The 13071-nt window shown below is 32.7% G+C and overlaps 3 protein-coding genes across 4 annotated transcripts; all 3 read right to left on the bottom strand.

Annotated features, from left to right (window-relative positions):
- Positions 1 to 7502: 7502 nt before the first annotated feature.
- LOC139858268 (V-type proton ATPase subunit e1) lies at positions 7503 to 9167 on the bottom strand. Of its 2 annotated transcripts, XM_071847133.1 has the most exons (4): positions 9050 to 9167; positions 8809 to 8978; positions 8006 to 8053; positions 7503 to 7837 (listed from the first exon to the last, which is right to left on the bottom strand). In XM_071847133.1, exons 2-4 carry the CDS (start codon positions 8904 to 8906, stop codon positions 7771 to 7773), a joined length of 213 nt encoding a protein of 70 aa, XP_071703234.1. In that variant the 5' UTR covers positions 8907 to 8978; positions 9050 to 9167; the 3' UTR covers positions 7503 to 7770. The 2 variants fall into 2 exon arrangements, with proteins under 2 accessions (XP_071703234.1, XP_071703236.1); XM_071847135.1 differs by having other exon boundaries at positions 8809 to 9108.
- An 887-nt stretch (positions 9168 to 10054) lies between these two features.
- Positions 10055 to 11071, bottom strand: LOC139858911 (probable long-chain-alcohol O-fatty-acyltransferase 5). The gene has a single exon (XM_071847748.1). The coding sequence runs from the start codon at positions 11069 to 11071 to the stop codon at positions 10055 to 10057; it is 1017 nt and encodes a 338-aa protein (XP_071703849.1).
- Positions 11072 to 11951: 880 nt separating this feature from the next.
- On the bottom strand, positions 11952 to 13034 carry LOC139858910 (long-chain-alcohol O-fatty-acyltransferase-like). The gene has a single exon (XM_071847747.1). The coding sequence runs from the start codon at positions 13032 to 13034 to the stop codon at positions 11952 to 11954; it is 1083 nt and encodes a 360-aa protein (XP_071703848.1).
- Positions 13035 to 13071: the final 37 nt, after the last annotated feature.

Raw genomic sequence — 13071 nt, 5'->3', positions numbered from 1 at the left:
AGGAAAGTCATTTTTACTTGTACATATATATATATATATATATATATATATATATATATATATATATATATATATATATATATATATATATATATATACATACATATAATTGTTCATGAATCGTCGAGAGCAGTCAAATATAATTTAATACATGAAACAGTTCTAAAATTTTGAGATTTAACTTCATAGACTTTGCTTATCGTGTCGAAAACATTAAATCATTTAAAGATAAAGTTTAAATTTGGTCAGAAATTTTCGGGTCATCACAGTCCAACAGCCCCGTAATAATCTAAAAACCTTGTTTCTCACCCGAACTACTGAATCCGTCACTTGTGGGAAGGTTTTATTTAAAAGTTGCAATCCGATGTTCTTTTTCTCACTTTGGTAAGAAGCGAACATCACTAATCCGTAAGCATAATATGCTTCTTTATGTTGCATGTTAGAAGCTCTTTCTAATTCACGAAATCCTATGTTGGGATATGTTGAGTCAAAATAGGTTCTTAACCCGTAGTGTAAAATTGCATTTGGGTTCCCCGCATTTAATGCTTTAAAGAAAACACGGCGTAACTTACGGTCTTCCCAATGTGATATACCCCACCTATCAAAGGAAAGCCTTTTATAAACTAAGGTATTCCTGGAAAGTCTTTCAAATTTTTGACAAGTTAATTTCGCCATAACTAAATGTGCTGATTAATTCTGACCGACTCTAGACAAGATTTACTCAATCATATCCTCTGGTAGGTCTTCTAAATTATTCGGTTGTCTACCCTTAATGTCCATTTTGTTTTTATACTGTAAAATAGACAAGGATTAAATTCGTAAAAGATAATTAACAAACAATACAAGCAATTTTTACATAGAACATAAAAGTACAAGCACACTACAATACATATAATACACATCATGATTACAACCCTCTAATCTGAATCACTGGTTTCTTCTTCTTCGGACTTGGTTCGTTTTCCTAATTTTCTAGGAATATATGGTGTTCCTCTAATACGAGCCGTCGTTTTCCATAATGGTTTAGAAAAACCTGGTGGTTTAGAGGTTCCCGGGTCATTGTTACATTTTAGGAAATACGGATGTTGTCGATACATATAAAGTTCATCGGGGTTGGAATCGGGTTTCTCTATTTTTATACCTTTTCCCCTATTATTTTTTTTCGCTTTATTAAATTGGGTCGAGGTAATTTATATAACATCATCGGAATCCGATTCATCGGAAAATTGGTAATCTTCCCAATATTTTGATTCCTCGGCGGAAACACCATTGACCATTATTAATTTTGGTCGGTTGGTTGAGGGATTTTCTTTTATTTAATCGATTTACTATAGGTATCAATATTTCTTCCTCCAGAACCTCTTCTTCTTCTGGTTCCTCCTCTTCCGATTCCTCCTCTTCTGGTTCCTCTTCTTCCGGTTCCTCCTCTTCCGGTTCCTCCTCTTCCGGTTCCTCTTCGGGAATTTGTGAATCTTCCCAAAATATATTCGACTCTTCATTATTATTAGGTGAATCAATGGGATTTGTACTAGAGGTAGACATCTATCACACAATATCAAACACGTTAAGAGATTAATATATCACATAATATTTACATGTTAATAATATATAGTTTTCAACAAAAAATGTTAAGCAATCGTTTTTGAAGAAAAACACGGTCGAAGTCCAGACTCACTAATGCATCCTAACAAACTTGGTAGGACACACTAATGCAATTTTCTGGTTCTCTAAGACCAACGCTCGGATACCAACTGAAATGTCCCGTTCATATTGATTATAAACGTTCCATATTAATTGATTTCGTCGCGAGGTTTTGACCTCTATATGAGACGTTTTTCAAAGACTGCATTCATTTTTAAAACAACCAAAACCTTTATTTTATCGATAAAGGTTTAAAAAGCATTACGTAGATTATCAAATAATGATAATCTAAAATATACCGTTTACACACGACCATTACATAATGGTTTACAATAAGAATATACATCAAAAATAAGTTTCTTGAATGCAGTTTTTACATAATATCATACAAGCACGGACTCCAAATCTTGTCCTTATTTTAGTATGCAACAGCGGAAGCTCTTAATAATCACCTGAGAATAAACATCCTTAAAACGTCAACAAAAATTTTGGTGAGTTATAGGTTTAACCTATATATTATCAAATCATAATAATAGACCACAAGATTTCATATTTCAATATACATCCCATACATAGAGATAAAATTCATTCATATGGTGAACACCTGGTAACCGACATTAACAAGATGCATATAAGAATATCCCCTATCATTCCGGGAAATACTTAGGACATGATAAAACAACATCGAAGTACTAAAGCATCCGGTACTTTGGATGAGGTTCGTTAGGCCCAATAGATCTATCTTTAGGATTCACGTCAATTAGTAGATCGGTTTACTAATTCTTAGGTTACCAAGCAAAAGGGGCATATTCGGCTTCGATCATTCACCCATATAATGTAGTTTCGATTACTTGTATCTATTTCGTAAAACATTTATAAAACTGCATGTATTCTCATCCCAAAATATTAGATTTTAAAAGTAGGACTATAACTCACTTTCACAGATTTTTACTTCGTCGGGAAGTAAGACTTGGCCACTGGTCGAATCACGAACCTATAACAAATATGTACATATATATCAAAGTATGTTCAAAATATATTTACAACATTTTTACTACGTTTTAATGTTTTAAGTTTATTAAGTCAGCTGTCCTCGTTAGTAACCTACAACTAGTTGTCCACAAGTAGATGCACATAAATAAATCGATATATATATTATCTTGAATCAATCCACGACCCAGTGTATACACGTCTCAGGCTAGATCACAACTCAAAGTATATATATTTTTAGAATCAACCTCAACCCTGTATAGCTAACTCCAATATTACTGCATATAGAGTGTCTATGGTTGTTCCAAATAATATATATACATGGGTCTATATGATATGTCAAAACATTTGCATACGTGTCTATGGTATCCCAAGATTACATAATATATTAGAATACATGTATAATACAATATAAGTTAGCTAGGATAAGATTTGTATAGAATTGTTACAATATTTCCCGTAGCTACAACAATAAAAAAATATCCAATTTTGTTTTACCCACTACTTCTTCGTTTTAAATCCGTTTTGAGTGAATCAAATTGCTATGGTTTCATATTGAAATCTATTTTATGAATCTAAACAGAAAAAGTATAGGTTTATAATCGGAAATATAAGTTACAAGTCGTTTTTGTAAGAGGTAGTCATTTAGTCGAAAGAACGACGTCTTGATGACCATTTTGAAAAACATACTTCCACTTTGAGTTTAACCATGATTTTTGGATATAGTTTCATGTTCATAAGAAAAGTCATTTTCCCAAAAGAACAACTTTTAAATCAAAGTTTATCATAGTTTTTAATTATCAAACCCAAAACAGCCCGCGGTGTTACTACGACGGCGTATGTCCGATTTTACGGTGTTTTTCGTGTTTTCAGGTTTTAAATCATTAATTTAGCATATCATATAGATATAGGACATGTGTTTAGTTGATTTTAAAAGTCAAGTTAGAAGGATTAACTTTTGTTTGCGAACAAGTTTAGAATTAACTAAACTATGTTCTAGTGATTTCAAGTTTAAACCTTCGAATAAGATAGCTTTATATGTATGAATCGAATGATGTTATGAACATCATTACTACCTCAAGTTTTGTGGATAAACCTATTGGAAAAGAGACAAATGGATCTAGCTTCAAAGGATCCTTGGATGACTTGAAAGTTCTTAAATCAGAATCATGACACGAAAACAAGTTCAAGTAAGATTATCACTCGAAATAAGATTGTTATAGTTGTAGAAATTGAACCAAAGTTTGAATATGAGTATTACCTTGAATTAGAAAGATAACCTACTGTAAATAACAAAGATTTCTTGAGGTTGGATGATCACTTGAGATGGATTTGCAAGATTGGAAGTAAGGTAGTAAACTTGAAAGTGTTTTTGGTGTGTTCTTGAGTAGTTGTTTTGTAGGTTGATCAAAGGTTGGTTTTAGGAGCTAGATTGATGAAGTCTTTGTTGAATATGCTGGAGAACTCTTAGAACATCATCATAGAACAAGAGAGAGATCAAATGGATGAAAGAAAGTTGCAAAATGAAAGAGAGTGTGTGTGTGAAAAAAAACGTGAATGAGGGTGATCATATAAGCAAGTTGTATTTTGATTTTTAGTGTAATAATTCTAGCAAGTTGCCAAAATGGTTGGTTCCACAAGTTGATTAATCATTTAAGGCTGCTAAGAAGCAGATTTTTATTGGTATAGATGAATAGTAAATACATCTAGAAGTTGCGTATTGTATGAGTACAAATACGTGTGTATACGAGTAGAATTTTAGATGAAAATGAATGAGAATGTAATTGTCAGCATTTTTGTTAAGTAGAAGTATCTTGATATGTGTCTTGAAGTCTTTCAAAAGTGTATGAATACATGTTAAAACACTACATGTATATACATTTTAACTGAGTCGTTAAGTCATCGTTAGTCGTTACATGTAAATGTTGTTTTGAAACCTTTAGGTTAACGATCTTGTTAAATGTTGTTAACCCATTGTTTATTATATCTAAAGAGATGTTAAATTATTACATTATCATGATATTATGATATATTAATATATCTTAGTATGATATATATACAGTTAATGTTGTTACAACGATAATCGTTACATATATGTCTCGTTTCGAAATCATTAAGTTAGTAGTCTTGTTTTTACATATGTAGTTCATTGTTAATACACTTAATGACATGTTTACTTATCATTTATCATGATTAAACATAGTGTATCAATATCTTAATATGATTCATATGTATTTAGTAAGACGTTGTTATAATGATAATCGTTATATATATCACTTCGAGTTTCTTAATTCAATAAACTCAATTTTATGTATATAACTCATTGTTAAAATACCTAATGAGATACTTACTTATCATAATATCATGTTAACTATGTATATAATCATATATATGTCATCATATAGTTTTTACAAGTTTTAACGTTCGTGAATCATCGGTCAACTTGGGTGGTCAATTGTCTATATGAAACCTATTTCAATTAATCAAGTCTTAACAAGTTTGATTGCTTAACATGTTGAAAACACTTAATCATGTAAATATCAATTTCATTTAATATATATATAAAAATGGAAAAGTTCGGGTCACTACACACTTTTTGAAAAACGCTTAAGACAACGACATCTAAACGGCGCTTAAGACATGAGTCGTTTCCCCCTCTGTAAATACACAACGCTACGTTAAATATGAATACACAGGCCGAAAGCCCCCGCCGCATCGCGCGGGACGGATCCGGACTAGTTATGGACTAGAGCTAGAGTTGGATTTTATTTTTGAAGCTAGTAGCTGGAGCTTATTATTTTCTACAAGTATTTGGTAAACTAGCTGGAGCTTATTTTCCAATTCATAAGCTCCAGTGTTATAAAAAAACCCGATTACTCGCCGATTAATCCTCGATTAATCATTTTTAGGAGCAATCCGTTCCGATTTCCATAAATCCGTTTAATTAAACGGTCAACGTCAATTGATGTAACAAAATCGAATTTGGTAATAAAAGTCAGTCAAATTCAAAAATGGTTAACATTTTAAGATAATTTAAACTAGAATTTTATAATTTTGAAGCAAAATGAACAATTTTAGACAATTATGTTAAAAATTGTCTATATATTTATGGTTTTTTTCTATAGTTACACATATAATTTTTAAAATATAATTTTTAAATGTATACAGTACAATCCGATTAATCTCCGATTAATTCCCGAATTTTTGATTAATCGTTCCAAAGTGCCAACCGATTAATCCCCGAATAGCGAATTTTGCAACCTTGATAAGCTCTATTTTTTTTTCATAAGCTACTAGAAGTAGCTTATTTTTCTAGAGCTTATGATTTTCATAAGCTCTACTTTTTATGTCTACCAAATAAAGCTTATTACTTGGAGCTTATTAAAATCATAAGCTCAAGCTCCCATAAGCTTTCATAAGCTTTTGCGCCAAACACACCCTTAGTAGATATCTACTAGATCTAACGGTGAATATCGATATCAGTGGATTGGATAGAATGTGAATTATAATTTACAATTCATCGACACCGATATATCAATATCAATACATATATACACATATACACACAAATATATACAAATCCATTGAAAGTATTAGAGAGGTCCGAACGGTTGGTTCCTCCCTTCCGTCCAGACGACCACCCATCACCACATCGTTAGCAGCTCCGCCTAGGTTTCTGCCCTGCTCGTCGCCCTCTTTTCTGTCTTTCTGAGGCATCTTGTTGGACGAAAGTCACTGCTAAACATACTTGTACATGGTGTTGCAATTTTTGTACTACACAAGAATTAATTAATATAGTTGGTCTCAATTTATTTAAGTAAGTATGTCATGGTTGAGAGTGTTTAGTCATGAGTTAGTTTTGATGAGAAAGTATTGATGTGGCGGCTAGTCCATAAAGCATGTCACCATTCGGAGCACTCTTATAAAAGGTCACTAGTTGTTTTCCAAATAAAACTATCATACATCCATGTTATTTAACGCTTGTGCACATAACCTGCAACTTTTGATGTTTTAATGTGATTTCATGTAACTACCAAAGTGACTAACAAACACGTGATCAATGTTTTTGAAATTAATCAAGTTATTTAGTGACTTTCAGTTATATAAACTCATAAAAAATATGACTTATAATTGTATAAGTAGAATATTATTTTCGATTATACAAACTAGAATAAACTTATAAGGATATGAATGGACATCCATTAATCTGCTTAATTTAACAGATATAAATGAATGCATATAAATTAAATAGATCCAGATATGTATTTGAAATATTGAATAAGTATGAATGTAGATATGATATCACTCTGATCAATTGAAATCAACGTTAACATAAGGTTTTGTTGATGCATAAACACGTTATTTTGTACCATGATAAGAAATTGTATACATAATAACATTTCGAAATGATTATCAGTGTAAGTGCAAACTCTTGAACCTTGAACAGAAAATAAAAGAAATCTTGCCATCAACTCCATCTAAGTTTAGCCTTTACCCGAGCATCTTAAGTTCCAAGAGATTTTACAAATTAAAGAAAAAAAAATAGTCAAATGGATGGGGATGTTTTGTTAATAGGAACAAAATTGTGTTTATAACCATTCTAATAAACTAGCTTTTTTTCTTTCTTTCTTTGCTTTGTTAGTCCTTTCTATTCGATTGTACTTTACATTATGATATAGATATAGATAGATAACAAAGTATCAGACAGATTAACCTATTTACTTCGGTTTGAGTTGCTTCCAATATTTTCCTACAAATAAATAAAAAATGGATCATATATGAGCCACATGCATAGATTTCACATACCACATGAGCTGATGAGATCATATGATCTTACACTATATAAGATAGAGAGGCCAAGGAGTCTTGGATATAATCATTTATTTCATTTCATAGATTCAAAATTGAACAATAAAGCTACTACCTAGTACCTACCAAGGTACCAATACAACAATTTAATTCTCAAAAACAATAACAAGAAAGAAATGCATAGATGTTTGCAATTTATACCAATCTTACAGATTATATTTTGAATAAATAAAATAATAAAGCCTGAAAATCACGATTCAGTAAATTTAGATCCCTTCCATCCTTGATTCACAAATGCTAAAAATCCAAGGAGAATGTTGCTGCATTTCCCTATTCTCCTTCACTCAAGATAGGGACAATGAGTGGGTTCATCTGTGCAAGGTAAACAATGGCCCACCTGAAAGAAAACCAAAAGATCAAAATTCAATTTCAGGTTTTTAACCAATCTGTTTAAAGGCATGAAGAGTGCAATTTTGGGAAGATAAAGTGGAATGCATTTACAAAAGACTATCATATGTTCAAAACTAACTATGAGACTTGTAAAGAATCAAGGATCCAAACTTACATCATCCAACAGCATACAGTAGCAGTAATCACCAGAGTAAGGTGAAACCTGCAAAATGAAAATAAAACAATGTTTTTACTATTGATGTGATATAAACTTAGTGCAATAACATGAACTTTAAGCATTATTGTACTATATCACAGCAGCCAGAAAATATCCTCCACACTGAAAATGAACATTGCATAATCTAACTATCTAACACAAGTCTCATTATTCCACCAAGACTTGCAATGAACGATGCATGGTAATGAATATCAGGGGCGATAATATGTAGGGTTAGGGATGCACCAGCCACCAGTATAGCCAGAGTGAGAAGCATAATGTTCAATGGTTATTTAATCAGACACTGATCAAGGCCGAGCGCTATAAACTAAAGGGAGGGGGAGACTTTGAATGTCCCTCAAACACTCGGTTGAGAGTTCGAGTCCCATGGATCTAGAAAAGTTTCATCTTCTTTAATATTTGAATGTTGGTTCAAGCATTTTTCTTTTCAAACTACTATCTCGCATCAATTTCTACCCGGTAGCTAAACGATTTCTAAAACTAAGTAATGTTTACAAACTCCCTAATCTGAATACATTACTACAGGCGACAAAACAGTTTGAACCATATAATGTAGGTTTGATCAACATTACTAACTTCCTAAAAGCATGTAATCTCTACTAATACCCTAAAATTTCAATCAATGCAGACGCTAATCAGAGCTAAATACATAAACACATGTGTGCATAATTGTGCATATAGATACATATTACCAAAAACATCCAAAATTTGATCAAATCAGAAGTAAAATGAAAACATACAGATTTGCAGAAGGGCCTCTATTGCAACAGACACGTGTGCAAAAGGAAGCAATGATTCCGATCACAATAAAAATTAGGGTTGTAAGGATAAACCCCATCGTAATTAGATCGCCAATCAAATCCGAACCCTCGTGTGTGATAGATAACAAATCAAATCAATCACCAAAAACCTGATCGAATTGAAATTTTATAGTAGATCAACAAATTATTATAATTAACGATATAATAAAATAATATAGACCTGATATCCGGTCACCGGCGATATGACTGGTGTGGTTGTTCGGAGCAATTTTGAAACACAGATTTAACTAATCAACTACTGTACCTTCCAAATACCCGACCCGAACCGATAAAATAACTTTCGCGGGTTTTTTCTGTAGGTCCAGTAAGTTCTACCGGGCCTTAGTTTTAGCTGGACCAAGTTTGTGCAACAAATGCGAAATTGTGACCCATTAATATTCTTTTTTATTTTTTATATAAAACAAATTAAATTAAATTAAATTAATGGAGTGAAGTACTGAAGTTTTTCAATGTTATCTTTTAATACATCTTATTAATAATGACAAAAACATATAGTTATAGACTTATAGTCATACATACATAATAACATTATTTCACAAGACCTTAACTGAATCGGACCGAGGGTACTTTGGTGGTTGAAACATAAGATCAATCATCACAAGTTATAATTAATTTTACTGAGATATTGTCTTTAAATAAAATTGAATTTAGACTTGCGTTTAATACGTATTGCCATTTTAAAATTACAAACTTTTATTATCACAATTTTTTTTAATATCACATTGAAATGAATTGATTTAAGGCATGAAAATTTTAAGTGAGATCTTATATTCTAATTACATTAATACGACATTTTGAGGTTACTAGAGAAGATCTGAAATGATCACGAATAACTCGATTAGACTATAAATATAAATATTTGAATAAAAACACTTATCATTTTATCAAGCTAAAGTAATTTCAACATTACTTGTTTTATATATATAGCATATATGCTAGCATAACGTCTGGAAATTTGTCTACATATCTGGACCAAAATGTAGTAATGTTGGAATAACTAATGTACGTGTAAAAAACGTGAACACATTTCGTAACAAAAAACTGTACAATGTTACCCAAATTAGCTAACTTGTTATTCATTGTATTTTACATTTTTATATCTTACAAGTTACGGGGTGTATTAAAAAAAATAATAATCATAATAATATTGTTGGTAACTAAAACTTCATGCATATTGATCTATTAACAATTTATTCATGATAAAATCAGCAACCGAAGTATAATCCTTAAGAAATTCAACATCGATACGACCAATAATGAACGGTGGAACGAACAACCAAACACCAGTAACCACCACGAACACGTTCATCAACAATGTAGCCACAATATCCGGCACTCGCAAACCTTTGCCACGTAGACTTCTTTTTATGATCATTTCCACAACTACACAAATTCCATGTAGGATGAAAAATGACGTCATGTGCCACGTAGGCGCCACACGGGCCAATTGGTACACGTACAGCTCGTGCATTAATCCTGAAATAAAAAAGGATGCTAATACGCCCGCGAGTGGGGCCCATTCGTAGTTGGACAGTATATATACTACGGGTTTGTATACAGTGTACCGCATTGCGTGATTTACCAAAAGGTTCCATCTGCCCCAAAAGTCTTGTAGTGACGTGGCGAGATATGGTTGGTTGGATGGTTGTTGGAGTTCTAATCCGGTGAGTACATGGAGTACAAAGTTTAACATAGAGACTACAATGTCTATTTGTAAAAAAAGTAACCAACCGTAGATGAACGATATAAAGTTAGGATGAACTCGGCCTTTGCAATAAAGGACGATCCTCACAAGTAATGTGAAAATGATTGATTGGAATACGAATTTGAATCGAGAATTTTTTGGGGACGAGATTTGGGAGTTTTTTGATTTGATTGGTAAGGAAGTGTAGATGATGAATTTGTCAAGGGACATGGAAGGGTGATATGGGGATTGATCGAGATCGAATGCAAAACGAATGAGTTTGAAATTTGTGAGCCATGTGGTGAATGAAAAGGCGATAGCGGTTGTGAAGACGAATGAGCAAGAAAGAGGTAAGATCGTGAAGATGAAGAAGATTGGGATTAAGGATATGAATCTGTAAATGCCTTTAGGAAATTTTGATGATATAAAGTAGCAGTAGGAAAGTGATATTGTAATTGTTGATATGTAGAATATGAAATTTTTAGCTACGGTTGCCATGATCTATATGAGTTGTGTATGTTGTGTAGATTGATAATTATTTTATATATATGTGATGGAAATGAGAATGTGTTAGAAATGATAAAGCTGGTATTTTGGGCTTTTTCGGTATTTAAAGAAGATTGCAAAGGTTCTAAACACATTTATGCACTAGTGTTTTAGATGAATTAATTTGTACATGGATAACGTGAGCTATGTTAATGGACCACTCTCATTGAGTCTTCATATTATTTAGCTCATGAACTAGTCTTCACATGATAGAGAATTTATTAATGAGCGCAACCCTTAGGCTTAGTGAGCCTCTTATAATGGATTGTCTCTAATGGGCTTGACTCCCTCATTCCTATATAAAGAAGACAAGTTACAAGAAGGTGGACATTCTATTCTACACATACAAGTTACAAGGAACGGAAAACATCTTCTCTCATCTCCAACTGCATTGTCTCTTTACTACCCTTGAGAACTATCTCGACGGATTAGCCCCGCCATTCGAAGTGTAAAGAAGCAATTGTTGTACTCAAATCAAAATTAACTTGATCATAGTGTCGTGTCTAGTAATAATTTTAGATCTTTTCAATCTACACTAATTTAATTTCCTGTTCTTTAAAATTTTATGTACAATGTAATTGTAATTATACTTGTAATTATAATTATAATATAAGTATATTACAATAAAATATGTTTTTTAATTAGGCTAGTTTTTACTGGGCCAAACCTACCAGTTTCCTATGGGCTGGGTATGAGATATAATGACCATGCAAACACAAGTAAGTGAGTAACAGTTTCCAAATTCAAACATTCAAATTATACCCTTGTCTACCTGGTTACATCAGTACATGGTATGTCACATTTATTTTAGGTGTAGATGATTATCATCATTTCATTCTCGTTTAGGCCCCAAAATATAATTTACAAAAGCTAAATATTCATCTACCACCTTAACATCTATACCATTTCTTATTAGTTGCGGAAACAACAAGCGATCACTTGTCACCACAACAAATGCCAATGTTATCGGCCCCGACACCACCCAAGGCAACCAAAGCCTGCGGTTAATGAACTTTTTAACTATCACCTCAACGAACGTACACACTCCATGCAGTACAAAAAACCATGTAACTTCCCACGTAGGAAGTTCGCGTGTGAAATAAAAATACATTAACTCGTGCATTAACCCGGACACCACAAAAGTCACAAAAATGGCAGGAATCTTGCTCCAAAATGTACCAAAAATCGGTGTAAATATGTTTCGTAATGGATTATAGACAGTAGGACGAAGGACGTTTGTTGCCATAAGATTCCACCTGCGGCCCCAGTAATCCTGAAGCGAGGTAGCTAAATAAGGCTCGTTAAACTGTGGTTCGATCTCAAAATTAAATCCAAGAAATATCATCTTAACAATCAACACAGTGGTGGCGTAAAATAATTCTAAACCGAGGTATAAATGACAATAGTAGAGAACTTTTATCGCATCCGAGTTGAAGTACTTATCCTTGTATGGATAAGAAGTTACTATTATAGCGAGAATTATTGCTTTTAAGGCTAACAGAACTGGTTTATGTGATGGTACTGGAACTGAAGTTGGAGCTGGAGCACTAACTGATTTTTTATTGTTACTAGTGAATTTTTGTTTTGGGATGATTGGAAAGAGAGCAACCGCGACAAAAACTTTGAAAGGCAATCGAGGCGTTGAAGCTAGAGGGCCTTGGTTAAAGGCGAATAGTACGAGTTTGAAGTTAGCGAGCCAAGCTATGTAGATGAAAGTGAGACCCGTGAGATTGAATGTCGAGAGGTGAAGAGGGAGGATGAAGAATAAGATGATGACGGGGATAATCGAGAGTAATCTTGGGAATACATTTGAGATTCGGGACGAGATTAAGTAGCAGTAGCAAATACAAGAGATGGCAATAAGCCATATCTTGATGAAGGTTTTGAGATCCTCATAATAATAGTCTTCTTCCATTTCTTGTTGAATTTAGAATCAGGTTTATTGATGTGGA

Source organism: Rutidosis leptorrhynchoides, chromosome 7, assembly GCF_046630445.1.
Source record: "Rutidosis leptorrhynchoides isolate AG116_Rl617_1_P2 chromosome 7, CSIRO_AGI_Rlap_v1, whole genome shotgun sequence".
NCBI classification, from domain to species: Eukaryota; Viridiplantae; Streptophyta; class Magnoliopsida; order Asterales; family Asteraceae; genus Rutidosis; species Rutidosis leptorrhynchoides.
This window is presented reverse-complemented; position numbering and strand designations above follow the sequence as displayed.

Bases quoted from the DNA above. Each gene is read 5' to 3' on its own strand.
- LOC139858268 (XM_071847133.1), bottom strand. From the start codon at position 8,906: ATGGGGTTTATCCTTACAACCCTAATTTTTATTGTGATCGGAATCATT. The intron at 8,054-8,808 runs GTATGTTTTCAT...TTCATTTTGCAG, and splicing joins AGAGGCCCTTCTGCAAATCT to GTTTCACCTTACTCTGGTGA. The intron at 7,838-8,005 runs GTAAGTTTGGAT...GTTTTCTTTCAG, and splicing joins ACTGTATGCTGTTGGATGAT to GTGGGCCATTGTTTACCTTG.
- LOC139858911 (XM_071847748.1), bottom strand. From the start codon at position 11,071: ATGGCAACCGTAGCTAAAAATTTCATATTCTACATATCAACAATTACA.
- LOC139858910 (XM_071847747.1), bottom strand. From the start codon at position 13,034: ATGGAAGAAGACTATTATTATGAGGATCTCAAAACCTTCATCAAGATA.